The sequence below is a fragment of the Onthophagus taurus genome, chromosome 2, assembly GCF_036711975.1.
Source record: "Onthophagus taurus isolate NC chromosome 2, IU_Otau_3.0, whole genome shotgun sequence".
In the NCBI taxonomy this organism is placed as follows: Eukaryota; Metazoa; Arthropoda; class Insecta; order Coleoptera; family Scarabaeidae; genus Onthophagus; species Onthophagus taurus.
The window spans coordinates 20,924,341-20,943,302 of NC_091967.1; the positions used below are offsets into that span (position 1 = coordinate 20,924,341).

Sequence of the window (18,962 nt, forward strand, 5' to 3'; positions counted from 1 at the left end):
AAGCTTACCTAAGTTAACATCGCCTGTAGTGTCATAAGTGTGTGTTTCGGTGATAATTTTTGTATCCGTGGTGGTGGGTGTCACTTTGGCTCGGCTCTTTTTCGGTTTGTGTGTATCGAGTGGGTGTACATGATCATCAGTGATTTGAGTTTCTTTGGATGTTGTTACAGTTACCGTTACTTCGGGTTTTTTATTTTTTTCTTCGATAGTTAATATTTCCGTAGTTTCTACCTCGTCGCCTTTTGGTTTCTTAATAACTCTCTTCTTAATTTTCTTATCTTCAATAACATGAACTAATTCAGGAGATTCCTCAACTGGAACAGGAACTTCGTCTTCTTTGATGTTTGCCTCTTCTGGTGTGATTTCTTCGACTGTAACAGTAGGTTCTTTGTCTTCTTCTTCGACAGTTGTTATTTTAGTAACAACGTCCTTGTCGCCTACTTTCTTTTTAATCCTTCTTTCTTTTACTACTTTTCTCTCAACAATTCCAGTCGGCAAAGTGGTGGTGTGCACATGCATATGCTCGGGGTATTCTTCACAAATTGCATATTGGGGAGTTATTGGGGTAGTGGGTACCAACGTGTCCACTTCTTCTTGTTCTACTGAGGTGTATTTTGGAAGAGATACTGCCTTTTGAATCATTTCTATTCTTACTTTAGTGATTACTTCTTCTTCTGAATCTTCAGAATCTCTTTGGGCTAATGTAGGCACGAAGAGATACTTCTCTTTCTTTGGCTTCTTCCTATGTCGCTTTACAGACATAGTTGTTTCTGGTTCTTTTCCTTCTTCTTCTACTGTAACAATTTCGGTTGTTTCAACAGTATCACCTTTCGGTTTCTTGAACACTTTCTTTCTCAAAACCTTTTTCTTCGGACCTTCATCAGTATGCACTTCGGAAACAATAACTTCTTCTGGTAATTCTTCAATAATTTGGGCAGTATCAACATCTGTTGGAACTTCATCCAGTTTTTCTTCTGGAATTTCTTCATCCTTAATCGTGATTTTAGTAACAGCGGGCTTATCACCTTCCTGTATTGTTTCTATTTCCGTAATTTCTTCTTTAGGACCTTCGCGTTTCTTTATAACACGCTTCTTAACAATTTTCTTGATGGGTTCACCTTCAACAATAACTTCAGTGACTTTTACTTCTTCGGGGAGTTCTTGAATTATCGGTTTTGCTTTCTTAGGTTTCTTAGTATCCTGTGGAAGTGGCTTAGTGTCATCCTCCTTAGGTTTAAGTTCTTTGATTTTAGCTTTTTTCACTGTAACTTTAGTTTCGGGTTTCTTCCCTTCTTCTTCAATTGTGACAATTTCGGTTGTTTCTTCTTCCTCTTCTCCTTGCGGTTTCTTAAACACCTTCTTTTTGATAGTTTTCTTTACCTTTTTACCGGTTTCTGTGATAACTTCTGTGACCTTAACTTCCTCAGGTAGTTCTTCGATTACATCTACTTTTTCAGGCTTTTCGTAAATAGGTTCTTCTAATTTTTCTTCAGGTAAGATTTCCTCTGTAACAGTGACTGTGGTAATTGGAGCTTTATCATCTTCCTCGACGGTTTCAATTTCAGTTATTTCTTCTTTTGGCCCTTCTCGTTTCTTGATTACACGTTTCTTAACCGTTTTCCTTGTCGGCTTACCTTCAACAATTACTTCTGTTACTTTAACTTCTTCAGGAAGCTCTTGAATAATTGGTTTTGCTTTCCTGGGTTTCTTACTTTCCTCTGGAAGTGGTTTTGTGTCATCTTCTTTTGGTTTAACTTCCTTAATTTTAGCCTTTTTAACTGTGACCTTAGTTTCGGGTTTCTTCCCTTCTTCTTCAATTGTGACAATTTCTGTGGTTTCTTCTTCTTCTCCTTTCGGTTTCTTAAATACCTTCTTCTTAATAGTTTTCTTTACCTTTTTACCCGTTTCTGTAACAACTTCTGTGACCTTAACTTCCTCAGGTAGCTCTTCGACTACATCTACTTTTTCAGGTTTTTCGTAAATAGGTTCTTCTACTTTTTCTTCAGGTAAGATTTCTTCTGTAACAATGACTGTGGTAATTGGAGCTTTATCATCTTCTTCGACCGTTTCAATTTCTGTTATTTCTTCTTTTGGACCTTCTCGTTTCTTGATTACACGTTTCTTAACAGTTTTCCTTGTCGGTTTACCTTCAACAATTACTTCAGTTACTTTAACTTCTTCAGGAAGCTCTTGAATAATTGGTTTTGCTTTCTTGGGTTTCTTACTGTCCTCTGGAAGTGGCTTTGAGTCATCTTCTTTTGGTTTAACTTCCTTAATCTTAGCTTTTTTAACTGTGACCTTAGTTTCGGGTTTCTTCCCTTCTTCTTCAATTGTGACAATTTCTGTGGTTTCTTCCTCTTCTCCTTTCGGTTTCTTAAACACCTTCTTTTTAATAGTTTTCTTTACCTTCTTACCCGTTTCTGTAACAACTTCTGTTACTTTAACTTCCTCAGGAAGTTCTTCGACTACATCTACTTTTTCAGGTTTTTCGTAAATAGGTTCTTCTAATTTTTCTTCAGATAAGATTTCCTCTGTAACAGTGACTGTGGTAATTGGAGCTTTATCATCTTCCTCGACGGTTTCAATTTCTGTTATTTCTTCTTTTGGACCTTCTCGTTTCTTGATTACACGTTTCTTAACCGTTTTCCTTGTCGGCTTACCTTCAACAATTACTTCTGTTACTTTAACTTCTTCGGGAAGCTCTTGAATAATTGGTTTTGCTTTCCTGGGTTTCTTACTATCCTCTGGAAGAGGTTTTGTGTCATCTTCTTTTGGTTTAACTTCCTTAATCTTAGCCTTTTTCACTGTGACTTTAGTTTCGGGTTTCTTCCCTTCTTCTTCAATTGTGACAATTTCGGTAGTTTCTTCTTCTTCTCCTTTCGGTTTCTTAAACACCTTCTTTTTAATAGTTTTCTTTACCTTTTTACCGGTTTCTGTGATAACTTCTGTGACCTTAACTTCCTCAGGTAGTTCTTCGACTACATCTACTTTTTCAGGTTTTTCGTAAATAGGTTCTTCTATTTTTTCTTCTGGTAAGATTTCTTCTGTAACAGTGACTGTGGTTATTGGAGCTTTATCATCTTCTTCGATCGTTTCAATTTCAGTTATTTCTTCTTTTGGACCTTCTCGTTTCTTGATTACACGTTTCTTAACAGTTTTCCTTGTCGGTTTACCTTCAACAATTACTTCAGTTACTTTAACTTCTTCAGGAAGCTCTTGAATAATTGGTTTTGCTTTCTTGGGTTTCTTACTGTCCTCTGGAAGTGGCTTTGAGTCATCTTCTTTTGGTTTAACTTCCTTAATCTTAGCCTTTTTAACTGTGACTTTAGTTTCGGGTTTCTTCCCTTCTTCTTCAATTGTGACAATTTCTGTGGTTTCTTCCTCTTCTCCTTTCGGTTTCTTAAACACCTTCTTCTTAATAGTTTTCTTTACCTTTTTACCCGTTTCTGTAACAACTTCTGTTACTTTAACTTCCTCAGGAAGTTCTTCGACTACATCTACTTTTTCAGGTTTTTCGTAAATAGGTTCTTCTAATTTTTCTTCAGGTAAGACTTCTTCTGTAACAGTGACTGTGGTAATTGGAGCTTTATCATCTTCTTCGATCGTTTCAATTTCGGTTATTTCTTCTTTTGGACCTTCTCGTTTTTTGATTACACGTTTCTTAACAGTTTTCTTTGTTATTTTACCTTCAACAATATCTTCAGTGACTTTTACTTCTTCCGGAAGCTCTTGAATAATCGATTTTGCTTTCTTGGGTTTCTTACTATCCTCTGGAAGTGGTTTTGTGTCATCTTCTTGTGGTTTAACTTCCTTAATCTTAGCCTTTTTAACTGTGACTTTAGTTTCGGGTTTCTTCCCTTCTTCTTCAATTGTGACAATTTCTGTGGTTTCTTCCTCTTCTCCTTTCGGTCTCTTAAACACCTTCTTTTTAACAGTTTTCTTTACCTTTTTACCGGTTTCTGTGATAACTTCTGTGACCTTAACTTCTTCAGGAAGTTCTTCGACTACATCAACTTTTTCAGGTTCTTCGTAAATAGGTTCTTCTAATTTTTCTTCAGGTAAGACTTCTTCTGTAACAGTGACTGTGGTAATTGGAGCTTTATCATCTTCTTCGATCGTTTCAATTTCGGTTATTTCTTCTTTTGGACCTTCTCGTTTTTTGATTACACGTTTCTTAACAGTTTTCTTTGTTATTTTACCTTCAACAATATCTTCAGTGACTTTTACTTCTTCCGGAAGCTCTTGAATAATCGATTTTGCTTTCTTGGGTTTCTTACTATCCTCTGGAAGTGGTTTTGTGTCATCTTCTTGTGGTTTAACTTCCTTAATCTTAGCCTTTTTAACTGTGACTTTAGTTTCGGGTTTCTTCCCTTCTTCTTCAATTGTGACAATTTCTGTGGTTTCTTCCTCTTCTCCTTTCGGTCTCTTAAACACCTTCTTTTTAACAGTTTTCTTTACCTTTTTACCTGTTTCTGTGATAACTTCTGTGACCTTAACTTCTTCAGGAAGTTCTTCGACTACATCAACTTTTTCAGGTTCTTCGTAAATAGGTTCTTCTAATTTTTCTTCAGGTAAGATTTCTTCCGTAACTGTGACTGTGGTAATTGGAGCTTTATCACCTTCTTCGACTGTTTCAATTTCAGTTATTTCTTCTTTTGCACCATCTCGTTTCTTGATTACACGTTTCTTAACAGTTTTCTTTGTCATTTTTCCTTCAACAATGTTTTCAGTGACTTTTACTTCTTCAGGAAGTTCTTGAACAATCGGTTTTGCTTTCTTAAGTTTCTTTCTATCCTGTGGTAGTACTTTTGTGTCATCCTCTTTAGGCTTGACTTCATCAATTTTAGCTTTCTTTACTGTGACTTTAATTTCTGGTTTCTTTCCTTCTTCTTCAATTGTCACAATTTCAGTAGTTTCCTCTTCCTCTTCTCCTTTCGGTTTCTTAAACACTTTCTTCTTAATAGTTTTCTTAACTTTTTTACCTGTTTCTGTTACAACTTCTGTGACCTTAACTTCCTCAGGAAGTTCTTCGACTACATCCGCTTTATCAGGTTCTTCATAAATAGGTTCTTCTAATTTTTCTTCAGGTATGATTTCTTCTGTAACTGTGACTGTGGTAATTGGAGCTTTATCATCTTCTTCGATTGTTTCTATTTCGGTTATTTCTTCTTTTGGGCCTTCTCGTTTCTTGATCACTCGTTTCTTAATTGTTTTCTTCTTAGGTCCTTCCGGTGTTATTTCTTCAATAACTTTAATTTCTTCTGGAATTTCATGAACTATAGGAGTACGGGGTTTCTTCTTTTTCTTCTTGCGTGAATCATCATCCACGTCAAATTCTTTAGGTTGTAATTCGAAAGGTTCTTCGTCCCTAGAAATTGGTTTCGGTTTTCCGATAGTATCGGGTTTATCTTCAGTGTCTTTTTCCGGTTTAGGTTTCTTAAACGGTTTCAACTTAATTTCTTCCGGTTGTTCTTCTGGTTTAGGGCCTTGTTTGTATTTTAATTTTATATCCGGTTGCTCTTCTTCAGGTTTCGGTTTCGGTATACCTTTTTCTGGTGTAATTTGTTCTACTTCTTGTGGAGGTTTCTTTTCTTTTTTCTTTGGTGTTCGCTTTTTCTCTTCTGTAGGCTTCTCTTTATCTTCCTTATCAAATTCCGGTTTTTCAAACTCTTCACGATCTCTATCAATATCGTCAATATCATAAGGTTTAAACGGTTCTAATTCGGGTTCATCTTTATCCTTTTTAGGCTTCTTCTTCTTTTCAACTGGCTTGTCTTTCGTGTCTTTAGCAGGTTCTTCAGGAATTGGTTTTTCTGGTTTTCCTGGTATCTTTTTGAGTGTTACTTTTTCAGGTTCTTCAACATCTTGAGGTACTTTACCTTTTCCTATTTTTAGTGGTTTGGGTTCTTCCTTTTCTTCTTCAGGTTTTTTGGGTTTACGTTGGTATTTGAAAGCTTCGTCTACTTCTTCTGGTTGTTTCTTTTTGAGCTCTTCAAATTCCAAGTCAAGTTTATCTAAATCAGGAGATTCTTTACCAGTATCTTTCAATTTACGTCGTTTTGTTTTTATTACTTTCTCTGCTTCTCGCATATTTCTCGATAATATTCCGTTGTCCTTATAAATTGGCTCTAATTGAGAAATTAGTGGTATTTGCATTTGTTGACCTTGCGGTGGGAAAGGTACCGGAGTAATACGACTTTTCAGTCTTATTTTAGGAACTTTAACCTTTTTAACTTTCTTTGGTGTGGCTTGTTTTTTCTTTAGTAGAAGAGGTAAATCTTCAATTTTATGGATTTCAACTTTTTGAGGTTTTATTACAAGCTTTTCTAATTTTTGTGGTTTAATTTGTTCTAAATCCTTTTTCATGGGTTTATCGCCCCTTTCGGCTTTTTCTGGTTTCTCTTTCTTTGGCTTTTTGGGTTTATCTTTGGAAACTTTTACGGATAATTCGGGTGTTTTATCATCTTCCTCGATCGTTACTATATCAGTGATTTCATCTACATCACCAACCCTCTTTTTCAACTTCCTTGTCTTTATTGTTTTCTTTTTGGGCATTCCTTTGTTATCAATGACTTCGATGGTTTGTACTTCTTCCGGTAATTCTTCAATTGGAACTGGAATATCATCCTTTTTAATTCCAGCTTCTTCTGGAGTTGTTTCAAAGACTTGTGTTTCTTCAGGTTTACCTTCTTCTTCAGTAGTTACTATATTAAGTATTTTATCATCATCTTTTTTCTTAAGTTTTCGACGTTTAATTACTTTTTTCTTTGGACCTTCAGGTGTTATTGTTTCTTGTACTTGTATTTCCTCCGGAAACTCTTCGAAATCTACAAATTGAGGTGTTTCTTGTGGTTTTTCTTCTTCAAGCACTTTGTCAAGTTTATCTTCTGGTTTTTCTTGTTCCCTTTTTTCAGGTTTCAAAGGCTTTTTCCGTTTAGGTACTTTTGTTTCTGTAGTACTCTTCGTTACCGTTACTTCAGGTTGTTTGCCAGTTTCCTCAATAGTTGTAATATCTGTTACTTCTTCTTTATCGCCCACTTTCTTTTTAACTTTAGTTTTCTTTATCGTTCTTTTCTTTGGTACTCCTTTTTCGTCTACGATATCAAAGACTTGAGTTTCTTCTGGTAATTGTTCCACTATTATTGGAATAACATCTTCAGTTATACCTGCTTCTTCGGGTGTACTTTCAAATACTTGGACGGAAGCAGGTTTATCTTCTTCTTGTGTTGTAACAATATTTATTACCTTATCATCATCCTTTTTAATTTTTCGACGTTTTGTTATTATTTTTTTAACTCCTTTCGGTGTGTGTATAGTTTCTTCTTTGATTTCTTCTGGATATTCTTCACATATTTCAGGAGTTGGTGTAATTTCTTCTTCTTCGGGTTTAAGAGGCTTCTTACGTTTAGGTTTTTTCGTTTTCGATTCGGTAACGGTAACAATAGTTTCTGGCTTTTTGCCGTCTTCCTCAATTGTGACGAGATCGGTGATTTGTTCTTTATCTCCGACCGTTTTCTTTAGTTTAGTTTTCTTAATTGTTTTCTTCTTTCGTTTTCCATCTTCGTCTATATGAACTATTGTTTGTGTTTCCTCGGGAATTTCCTCAATTACTGAAGGCACGTCTTCTGATTTTAATCCAGCTTCTTCAGGTGTTGTTTCGAATATTTCTACATCATCTGGTTTATTTTCTTCTTGAGTTGTAACTATATTAATAATTTTTTCTTTATTATCAACTTTTTTCTTGATTCTGCGTCGTTTGATGGTTTTGATTGTAATGCCTTCAGGAGTAATAACTTCTTTTGTTTCCACTTCCTCAGGGTATTCCTCGTATACCCCAAATTCTGGTACAGTTTCCTCAGGTACTAGTTCTTCAGATTCCGGAACCTTTCCTTCTAAATGTTTCTTTGAAGGTTTTTTAGGTTTCTTGTCTTTCTTATCTTTTGCATCTGTTACAGTAACTGTAACTTCAGGTGCTTTTCCTTCTTCAATCACAGTAATAATATCAGTAACCTCATCTTTATCTCCTACCTTTTTATGAATTTTTGCCTTTTTAATTACTTTCTTCTTAGGCTTTCCTTTATCATCGACACTTTGAAGAGTTTCGGTTGCCTCCGGAGTAGCTTCAAATAAAATAGGGGTGTCATCCGTAATTCCAGCCTTTTCTGGGGTACTTTCAAAGATTTCTAATGTTGTAGGTTTGTCTTCCTCTTCTGTAGTAACAATATTTATAACTTTTTCATCATCTCCTACGGTTTGTTTAATTCTACGAGTTTTTGTAACTTTCTTTTTCATAAAACCTGTTGGTGTAATAGTTTCTTCAACTCGTACCAACTCAGGATATTCAACACAAGCTGCAAATTCAGGCTTAACTTTTTTAGGTTTAAACTCTTCGAGTTCATCTCCTGGAAGTCCTTCATATTTAGGTAATGTAATTGCTTTCTGTATCATTTCAATTCTCGCTTTATCGATTACTTCATCATCATCGTCAGCATATTTTGCGGCTAAAGTTGGTACGAAGAGAATTTTTTCAGGTTCCTTCTTCTTCTTCTGTTTTACTTTCTTTGGTATCTTTTCTGTTGTTACTGAGACAGTTGTTTCTGGCTTCTTATCATCTTCAATTATTGTTGTTACTTCAGTAACTTCTACAGATGGCCCTTCTTTCTTTAGGAATTTTCGCTTTTTCGTTATTTTCTTTTTAGGTGTTCTACTCAACGTATCAATTTCTATTACTTGTTCCTCATCTGGAATTTCTACTACTTCCAACGGTAAAATTGGTTTTTCACATATATCTTCAGTTACTGGTTGCTCCTCTACGGTAGCAAATAGTTTTGGTTCTTGGCCTTCATCCTCGACAGTTGTAATAACTGTTGTTTCTTCCGTGTCTCCTTTCTTTTCTTTAATGGTGCGCTTTTTAACGACACGTTTCTTTATCACACCATCTTTAACAACCTTTGTAGTTAACACTTCTTCGGGTAACTCTTCGTACACCAACTCTTCTGGTTGCTCGGTTATTGTAACGGTTGTTTCGGGTTTCTTACCTTCTTCTTCAAGAGTTACTAACTCGGTAGTTTCGATTTTACCTCCTTTCTTTCTTTTGATTACCCTTTTCTTTTTCTTTACTTCCTTAGGACCTTCCCAGGTCATTACTTCGGTTACTTCAACTTCTTCTGGGAATTCATGAACGAGTTTTGGTTTCTGAGGTTGTTCTGAAATTGGAGTAGTCTCCTCTTCAGGTATTTCTTCTATGGTTACTGTTGCTTTTGGTTCCTTTCCTTCCTCCTCAGTTATAATAATTTCAGTTTCTTCAACATTCTTTCCTTTCTTGCGACGAATTACTCGCTTCCTCTTGGTAATATCTTTAGGTCCTTCTCTCGTTAGAATTCGAGAAACTTCAACTTCTTCAGGAAGTTCTTCAATTATTGTTGATTTTTCATCTTCAAGTTGATCTTCTGTCGGATGTCGTGGTTGTTTAGGTTTTCGTTTTGTTTTAATCTCTTTAATGTCTTCTGGTTTTTCATCTACCGAAACAGTTGTTACTGGCTTTTTACCTTCCTCCTCAACAGTAACTATTTCCGTGGTTTCAACTTTATCACCTTTCTTTTTCTTTATTGTGCGTTTCTTCTTCGTGATTTCTTTTGGTTTACCTTCTTCGGTAACTATACGAGTTATTTCAATCTCTTCTGGTAATTCCTCTATTACCGACGCTTCTGGGCGAATTTGTTCTGGTAATTCATCAGCTTCAGGTATTTCCTCAACAGTTACAGTTGTTTCCGGTTTCTTACCCTCCTCTTCTACAGTCACAATTTCTGTCGTTTCAATCTTGTCGCCTTTCTTTTTCTTAATGATACGTTTCTTTTTAGTCACTTCTTTTGGACCCCATCTTGTCAAAACTTTGGTTACTTCAACCTGTTCTGACTCTTGTATTTCAACAGCTTTAGCTGGCTTTTCTTCTGGAAATTCTTCTATTTTCTCCTCTGGTAATTCTTTAACAGTCACAGTTGTTTCGGGTTTCTTACCCTCTTCTTCAACAGTTACAATTTCCGTTGTTTCAACTTTATCGCCCTTTTTCTTTTTGATGATTCTTTTCTTTTTCATGATTTCTTTTGGACCTTCTTTGGTCTCAATTTGTGTAACCTCAACTTGTTCTTGAATATCCTCCACAATTGATGGACGTACTGGTTTATCTTGAGGAATCTCCTCGAGTTCTTCTTCAGGAATTTCCTTAACAGTCACAGTAGTCTCTGGTTTTTCACCTTCTTGCTCAACAGTTAAGATTTCCGTTGTTTCAACTTTATCTCCTTTCTTTCTTCGAATAATTCTCTTCTTTTTAATGATATCTTTAGGTTTACCTTCTTCTGTTATAACTTTTGTAATTTCTATTTGTTCAGGTAATTCTTCAATAACAGGTTTTACCGGTTTTCTCCTTTTAACAATTTGTTCCGTTGTCTCTTCAGTGGTTTCTTGAACTTTTACAGTTACCTCTGGTTTCTTTCCTTCTTCTTCAACAGTTTCAATTTGGGTAGTTTCAATTTTGTCACCTTTCTTCTGCTTAATTATACGCTTCTTTTTAGTCACCTCCTTAGGCTTTCCTTCTTCTGTTATTATACGAGTTATTACAACTTCTTCTGGAAGTTCTTCAATTATCGTTGCTTCGGTAGGCTTCTGATCGGGTAGTTCATCAACCTCTTCTTGCGGTAATTCACTCACAGTCACAGTCGTTTCCGGTTGTTTACCTTCCTCTTCTACAGTCACAATTTCTGTTGTTTCAATTTTATCTCCTTTCTTTTTCTTGATGACACGTTTCTTTTTAGTCACTTCTTTTGGACCCCATCTTGTCAAAACTTTACTTACTTCAACTTGTTCTGTCTCTTGTATTTCGATAGCTTTATCTGGTTTTTCTTCTGGGAGCTCTTCTACTTTTTCATCTGGTAATTCTTTAACAGTCACAGTTGTTTCGGGTTTCTTACCCTCTTCTTCAACTGTCACTATTTCTGTTGTTTCAACTTTATCTCCCTTCTTCTTTTTAATAATTCGTTTCTTTTTCGTAATTTCTTTAGGACCCTCCTTGGTCTCAATTTGTGTAATCTCAACTTGTTCTTGAATATCTTGCACTACCGACGGTCGTACAGGTTTCTCATGAGGAATCTCCTCGATTTCTTCTTCCAGTGTTTCTTTAACAGACACAGTTGTTTCTGGCTTTTCACCTTCTTGCTCAACAGTCACAATCTCCGTTGTTTCAACTTTATCTCCCTTCTTTCTTCGAATAATTCTTTTCTTTTTAATGACATCTTTAGGTTTACCTTCTTCTGTTATAACCTTAGTAATTTCTATTTGTTCAGGTAATTCCTCAATAACAGGTTTTACCGGCTTCCTTCTTTTAATTGTTTGTTCCGTAGTTTCGTCTGTCGTTTCTAGCACCTTCACTGTAACCTTTGGTTTCTTTCCTTCTTCTTCCACAGTTTCAATTTGGGTAGTTTCAACTTTATCACCTTTCTTCTTCTTAATCACACGTTTCTTTTTAGTAATCTCCTTTGGTTTACCTTCTTCAGTTAGAACTCGCGTAATCACAACTTCTTCCGGAAGTTCTTCAACAACCACCGCTTCGGTAGGTTTTTCTTCTGGTATTTCATCAACATCTTCTTCAGGCAATTCTTCTACAGTTACAGTCGTTTCAGGTTGTTTACCTTCTTCTTCCACAGTCACAATTTCCGTTGTTTCAACTTTACCTCCTTTCTTTTTCTTGATGACACGTTTCTTTTTAGTCACTTCTTTTGGACCCCATCTTGTTAAAACTTTAGTTACTTCAACTTGTTCTGTTTCTTGTACTTCAGTTGCTTTTTCGGGTTTTTCTTCTGGAAAATCTTCAATTTCTTCCTCTGGCATTTCTTTAACAGTCACAGTTGTTTCGGGTTTCTTTCCCTCTTCTTCAACAGTCACAATTTCTGTTGTTTCAACTTTATCCCCCTTTTTCTTTTTAATGACTCTTTTCTTTTTAGTAACTTCCTTAGGACCTTCTTTTGTCTCAATTTGTGTAACCTCAATTTGTTCTTGAATATCCTCTACAACCGATGGACGTACAGGTTTTTCTTGAGGAATCTCCTCGACTTCCTCTTCTGGAATTTCTTTTACAGTCACAGTAGTTTCTGGCTTTTCACCTTCTTTCTCAACTGTTACAATTTCCGTTGTTTCAACCTTATCTCCCTTCTTTCTTCGTATAATTCTCTTCTTTTTAACGACATCTTTAGGTTTACCTTCTTCAGTTATAACTTTAGTAATTTCTATTTCTTCAGGTAATTCCTCAATAACAGGTTTTGCTGGTTTCTTTCTTTTAATTATTTGTTCCGTTGTCTCTTCTGTGGTTTCTAACACTTTTACCGTTATCTCCGGTTTCTTTCCTTCTTCTTCAACAGATTCGATTTCTGTTGTTTCAACTTTATCACCCTTCTTTTTCCTAATTATACGTTTTCTCTTTTTAACATCTTTTGATTTTCCTTCTTCTGTTAGAACGCGTGTTATCACAACTTCCTCAGGAAGTTCTTCGACTACCACCGCTTCGGTAGGTTTTTGTTCTGGAATTTCATCAACATCTTCTTCAGGTAATTCTTCTACAGTCACAGTTGTTTCGGGTTGTTTACCTTCTTCTTCCACAGTCACTATTTCTGTGGTTTCAACCTTACCTCCTTTCTTTTTCTTTATAACGCGTTTCTTTTTAGTCACTTCTTTTGGACCCCATCTTGTCAAAACTTTAGTTACTTCAACTTGTTCTGTTTCTTGTATTTCAACAGCTCTATCAGGTTTCTTTTCAGGCAACTCTTCAATCTTTTCCTCTGACAATTCTTTAACAGTCACAGTTGTTTCGGGTTTCTTTCCCTCTTCTTCAACAGTCACAATTTCGGTTGTTTCAACTTTATCTCCCTTTTTCTTTTTAATGATTCTTTTCTTTTTAGTAACTTCCTTAGGTCCTTCTTTTGTCTCAATTTGTGTTACTTCAACTTGTTCTTGTATATCCTCCACAATCGATGGACGTACAGGTTTTTCTTGAGGAATCTCCTCGACTTCCTCTTCCGGAATTTCTTTTACAGTCACAGTAGTTTCTGGCTTTTCACCTTCTTTCTCAACTGTTACAATTTCTGTTGTTTCAACTTTATCTCCCTTCTTTCTTCGAATAATTCTTTTCTTTTTAATGACATCTTTAGGTTTACCTTCTTCAGTTATAACTTTTGTAATTTCTATTTGTTCAGGTAATTCTTCAATAACAGGTTTTACCGGTTTTCTCCTTTTAATAATTTGTTCTGTTGTCTCTTCTGTGGTTTCGTGTACTTTTACTGTTATCTCAGGCATCTTTCCTTCTTCTTCCACAGTTTCAATTTGGGTAGTTTCAACTTTATCACCTTTCTTCTTCTTAATCACTCGTTTCTTTTTAGTAATCTCCTTTGGTTTCCCTTCTTCCGTTATAACTCGCGTAATCACAACTTCTTCCGGAAGTTCTTCAACAACCACCGCTTCGGTAGGTTTTTGTTCTGGTATTTCATCAACATCTTCTTCAGGTAATTCTTCTACAGTCACAGTTGTTTCGGGTTGTTTACCTTCTTCTTCCACAGTCACTATTTCTGTGGTTTCAACCTTCCCTCCTTTCTTTTTCTTGATAACACGTTTCCTTTTAGTCACTTCTTTTGGACCCCATCTTGTCAAAACTTTAGTTACTTCAACTTGTTCTGTTTCTTGTATTTCAACAGCTCTATCAGGTTTCTCTTCAGGCAACTCTTCAATTTTTTCCTCTGGCAATTCTTTAACAGTCACAGTTGTTTCCGGTTTCTTCCCCTCCTCTTCAACAGTCACAATTTCGGTTGTTTCAACTTTATCTCCCTTTTTCTTTTTAATGATTCTTTTCTTTTTAGTAACTTCCTTAGGTCCTTCTTTTGTCTCAATTTGTGTTACTTCAACTTGTTCTTGTATATCGTCAACAATCGATGGACGTACAGGTTTTTCTTGAGGAATCTCCTCGACTTCCTCTTCTGGAATTTCTTTTACAGTCACAGTAGTTTCTGGCTTTTCACCTTCTTTCTCAACTGTTACAATTTCCGTTGTTTCAACCTTATCTCCCTTCTTTCTTCGTATAATTCTCTTCTTTTTAACGACATCTTTAGGTTTACCTTCTTCAGTTATAACCTTAGTAATTTCTATTTCTTCAGGTAATTCCTCAATAACAGGTTTTACTGGCTTTCTTCTTTTAATTATTTGTTCCGTCGTCTCTTCTGTGGTTTCTAGCACTTTCACCGTTATCTCCGGTTTCTTTCCTTCTTCTTCAACAGATTCGATTTCCGTTGTTTCAACTTTATCAGCTTTCCTTTTCTTAATTATACGTTTCTTCTTTTTAACCTCTTTTGGTTTTCCTTCTTCTGTTATTACCCGTGTAATCACAACTTCTTCCGGAAGTTCTTCAACAACCACCGCTTCTTCAGGTTTTTGTTCTGGTATTTCATCAACATCTTCTTCAGGTAACTCTTTTACTGTCACAGTCGTTTCCGGTTGTTTACCTTCTTCTTCCACAGTCACTATTTCTGTTGTTTCAACCTTACCTCCTTTCTTTTTCTTGATGACACGTTTCTTTTTAGTCACTTCTTTTGGACCCCATCTTGTCAAAACTTTAGTTACTTCAACTTGTTCTGTTTCTTGTATTTCAACAGCTTTATCAGGTTTCTCTTCAGGTAACTCTTCAATTTTTTCCTCTGGAAATTCTTTAACAGTCACAGTTGTTTCGGGTTTCTTTCCCTCTTCCTCTACAGTCACAATTTCAGTTGTTTCAACTTTATCTCCCTTTTTCTTTCTGATAATTTTCTTCTTTTTCGTAATATCTTTTGGACCCTCCTTCGTTTCAATCTTTGTCACTTCAACATGTTCCTGAATATCTTCTACCACGGATGGAACTACGGTTCTATCTTCAGGAATTTCTTCCAACTCTTCTTCAGGTATCTCCTGTACAGTTACAGTAGTTTCTGGTGTTTGCCCTTCTTCTTCAACTGTTACAATTTCAGTGGTTTCGACTTTATCCCCTTTCTTTCTACGTATGACCCTCTTTTTCTTAATGACATCTTTGGGCTTACCTTCCTCAGTTATCACTTTTGTAATTTCTATTTGTTCTGGTAATTCTTCAATTACCGCTTTTGGTTTTCTTTTCTTAATAATTTGTTCTGTAGTTTCGTCTGTCGTTTCTTGCACTTTCACCGTTATTTCCGGTTTCTTTCCTTCTTGTTCGACAGTTTCAATTTCAGTGGTTTCTACTTTACCATCTTTCTTTTTCTTTTTGATTACTCGTTTTTTCTTTGTTACTTCCGTTGGTTTACCCTCTTTTGTAACTATTTGTGTTACTTCGACTTCTTCTGGCAATTCTTCTATAACGACAGGTTTTTCCTCATCAGGTTTTTCTTCAGGAATCTCCCCAATTTCCTCTTCAGTAATCTCCTGTACAGATACTGTAGTTTGTGGTTTCTTACCCTCTTCCTCAACGGTTATAATTTCAGTTTGTTCAATATTCTTTCCTTTTTTCTTTCGTATAACTCTTTTATGTTTCTTGACTTCTTTCGGTCCCGTTTTGGTATCAATTAAAGTAACTTCGGTATGCTCTGTTTCTTGAATTTCTGTGGTATCAATAGGTTTATGAGTTGGGATTGGTTTGATTATTTCATCGGGTTGTTCGTGAACTGTTACAATTGTTTGTGGTGCTTTACCGTCTTCTTCGACGGTTACAATTTCAGTGGTTTCGACTTTATCATCTCGTTTCTTTTTGATGATACGTTTCTTTTTTGTAATTTGCTTTGTCTTACCTTTATCCGTGATGACCTGTGTAACTTCAACTTTATCTTCGATATCTTCAACAACAGCGACATGAAGAGGCTTTATATCTTCTATTTCTTCTTCTGGCACCTCTTCCACTGTGACAGTTGTTTTTGGTTCCTGACCTTTTTCTTCAACTGTAACAATTTCCGTTGTTTCTATTTTATCACCCTTTTTCCTCCTGATCACCCGCTTCTTCTTCACAATCTCCTTTGGCTTCCCTTCTTCTGTGATTACTTTTGTAACTTCAACTTCCTCAGGTAATTCTTGAATAAAGACTGGTTTTAATGGTTTTTGTTCAACTACAAACTCAGTGGGTTCATCAATTTCTTCTGTGGCTACTGTAGTAATTGGTTTCTTTCCTTCTTCTTCTACAGTAACAATTTCAGTTGTTTCTACCTTTCCACCCTTCTTCTTCTTAATAACACGTTTTCTTTTAGTAATATCTTTTGGTTTCCCTTCGTGTGTTGTAATTTGAGTAACTTCGACTTCTTCGGGCATTTCTTCGACAATAACAGACGAATCAGGCTTTTCTATTGGAAGTTCTTTAATTTCTTCTTCCGGTAGTTCTTGAACAGTTACTGTAGTTTCAGGTTTTTTACCTTCTTCCTCAACAGTTACGATTTCAGTCGTTTCAACTTTTCCATCTTTTTTCTTTCTGATTACGCGTTTCTTTTTAGTCACTTCTTTTGGACCCCATCTTGTCAAAACTTTGGTTACTTCAACTTGCTCAGTTTCTTGAATTTCGACTGCCTTGGTAGGTTTTTCAATTTCTTCTAATGGAACTTCTTGAATGGTTACTGTTGTTTCTGGCTCTTTTCCTTCTTCTTGAACAGTAACTATTTCGGTAGATTCGACTTTATCTCCTTTCTTTTTCTTAATAACTCGTTTTTTCTTTGTCACTTCTTTTGGACCCTCACGAGTAATAATTTGTGTAACTTGAACTTCTTCTTGTATATCATCAACAACGGTAGGTTTCACCAATTTTTCTTCTGGAATACTTTCTACGTCCTCTTCAGGAATTTCTTTTACGGTTACAGTTGTTTCTGGTTTTTTGCCCTCTTCTTCGACAGTTGTTATTTCTGTAGTTTCTACCTTATCGCCTTTCTTTCTACGAATAACCCGTTTCTTTTTAATAACATCTTTTGGCTTTCCCTCTTCGGTAATCACTTTAGTGATTTGGATTTCTTCCGGTAACTCTTCAATAACGTCAGGTTTTTTTGGTTTACGTTTTTTCAACGTTAGGGTTTCTGTTTGTTCTTCTGGAACTTCCTCAACAGTTATACTGGTTTTGGGTTTCTTTCCTTCTTCCTCGATTGTTACAATTTCAGTTGTTTCGACTTTACCACCTTTCTTCTTCTTGATTACTCTCTTTTTCTTTGTGATTTCTTGAGGTTTACCTTCGTCTGTGGTAGTTGTTAAAATTTCAACTTCTTCTGGAAATTCTTCAATCACTTCTGGCTTTGTTTCTTCCGGAATTTCTTGTACAGTTATTGTCGTTTGAGGTTTCTTACCTTCTTCTTCAACAGTAACAATCTCTGTAGTTTCTACTTTGTCGCCTTTTTTCTTCTTTATTACCCGTTTCTTTTTGGTAATCTGTTTTGTACCTTCTGTTGTTAACACCTTTTTGATTTCAATTTGTTCGGGTAATTCTTCAATTATGGGTTGTGCTTTTTCTGGTATCAATTCAGGAAGTTCTCCTATTTTTTCATCAACAGTCATGGTAGTTTCTGGGGCTTTACCTTCTTCTTCAACGGTTACAATTTCCGTAGTTTCTACAGTATCACCCTTTTTCTTTTTGATAACACGTTTCTTTTTAGTAACTTCCTTAGGACCCTCTTTTGTTGTTACTTTTGTCACTGTAATTTCCTCTGGTAATTCTTGAATAACGGTTGGTTCTTCTTCTTTAAAAGGTGTTTCTTTGACAACTATTGTAGTTTCTGGTTGTTTCCCTTCTTCTTTCGTCGTAACAATTTCTGTGGTTTCAACCACATCTCCTACTCTCTTTTTAATAACGCGTTTCTTCTTTTTGATTTCTTTTGGTTTTCCAATTTCATCAATAATTTCAATCGTTTCGATTTGCTCTGGGAGTTCTTCTACTACAATAGGTTTTTCTTCTTCTGGCTTAGTAATCTCTTTCGGTTTTTTAACAATTTTAGTTTTCTTTGTAACTTCAATAGTTGGTCCTTCTTCGGTAGTCACCTCAGTGACTTTAACTTTTTCAACTGGTTCTTCAATTAATTTTGCTTTCACCGATTTGGGTTTACGCGAAATAAGCTCAGTAATATCTTCTTCTTTCGTTACCACTGTGGTTTCTGGTGCTTTTCCTTCTTCCTCAATCGTAACTATTTCTGTGGTTTCCATCTTTCCACCTTTTTGCTTCTTAATAACTCTTTTTTTCTTTGTTATTTCTGTGGTAGGGCCCTCCTCGGTGATCACCTTGGTAATTGTCACTTCTTCTGGGAGTTCTTCAACGGGTTTTGCTTTTGTCGGTTTTATTTTTGGTAAGTCGAGTACTTGTTCGTCTGTGAGTTCAATTTCTTGAACGGTGACCTTAGTGACGGGTTCTTTACCTTCCTCCTCGGAGGTAACGATTTCCGTTGTTTCTTCTTTCTTACCTTTACGTTTTTTGATGATTCGTTTTTTAGTTATGTGTGTTTTGGGTCCTTCTTCGGTTTCCACCTTAGTGACTTGAACCTCTTCGGGCATTTCTTCTACAGTATATGGAACTGCATCTTCGAGGGGAACCTCTTCAGTAACTTCACTAATGGTGATTGAGTCCTCGTCGAGTGGACTCTTTTTGGACCCAGTTTCTTCGATAACTTCATCGATGATGACATCACCGGTGTCACCTTTCTTTTTCTTGATGATTGTACGTTTTGTAACGACCTTCGCGGCTTCACCACCCGGCACAGATTTGAATTTGGTGATGATTTCCTCGCGCGTATCTTCTTGTTCGGATTTCGTTTGTGTGTCGTCTCTGGTGATAGTTTCGAGTACTGTGACGGTTTCATCTGGTGTGATGGTGGACTGTGTAGTAAGTTTGGCTCGTGTGGTGTGTATTGCAAGGTCATCCAATTCACCTGCAATACGATTCTGTTAGTTATAGTGTACAAATGTGACCTAAG

The 18,962-nt window shown here is 36.0% G+C and overlaps 1 protein-coding gene across 22 annotated transcripts in view; it reads right to left on the reverse strand.

Annotated features, from left to right (window-relative positions):
* Window positions 1–18,962, reverse strand: part of LOC111425955 (titin) — a 131,007-nt gene that overhangs the window by 16,115 nt on the left and 95,930 nt on the right. For 14 of the 22 annotated variants that reach the window (XM_071194473.1, XM_071194480.1, XM_071194478.1 and 11 more), the window contains one exon: window positions 9–18,917. The exons of 5 other annotated variants lie outside the window; for them this stretch is intronic. In XM_071194473.1, the coding sequence (XP_071050574.1) occupies window positions 9–18,917 (18,909 nt within the window). The remainder of the gene's footprint in view (window positions 1–8; window positions 18,918–18,962) is intronic. 3 more of the 22 variants (XM_071194477.1, XM_071194487.1, XM_071194486.1) reach the window with 3 other exon arrangements.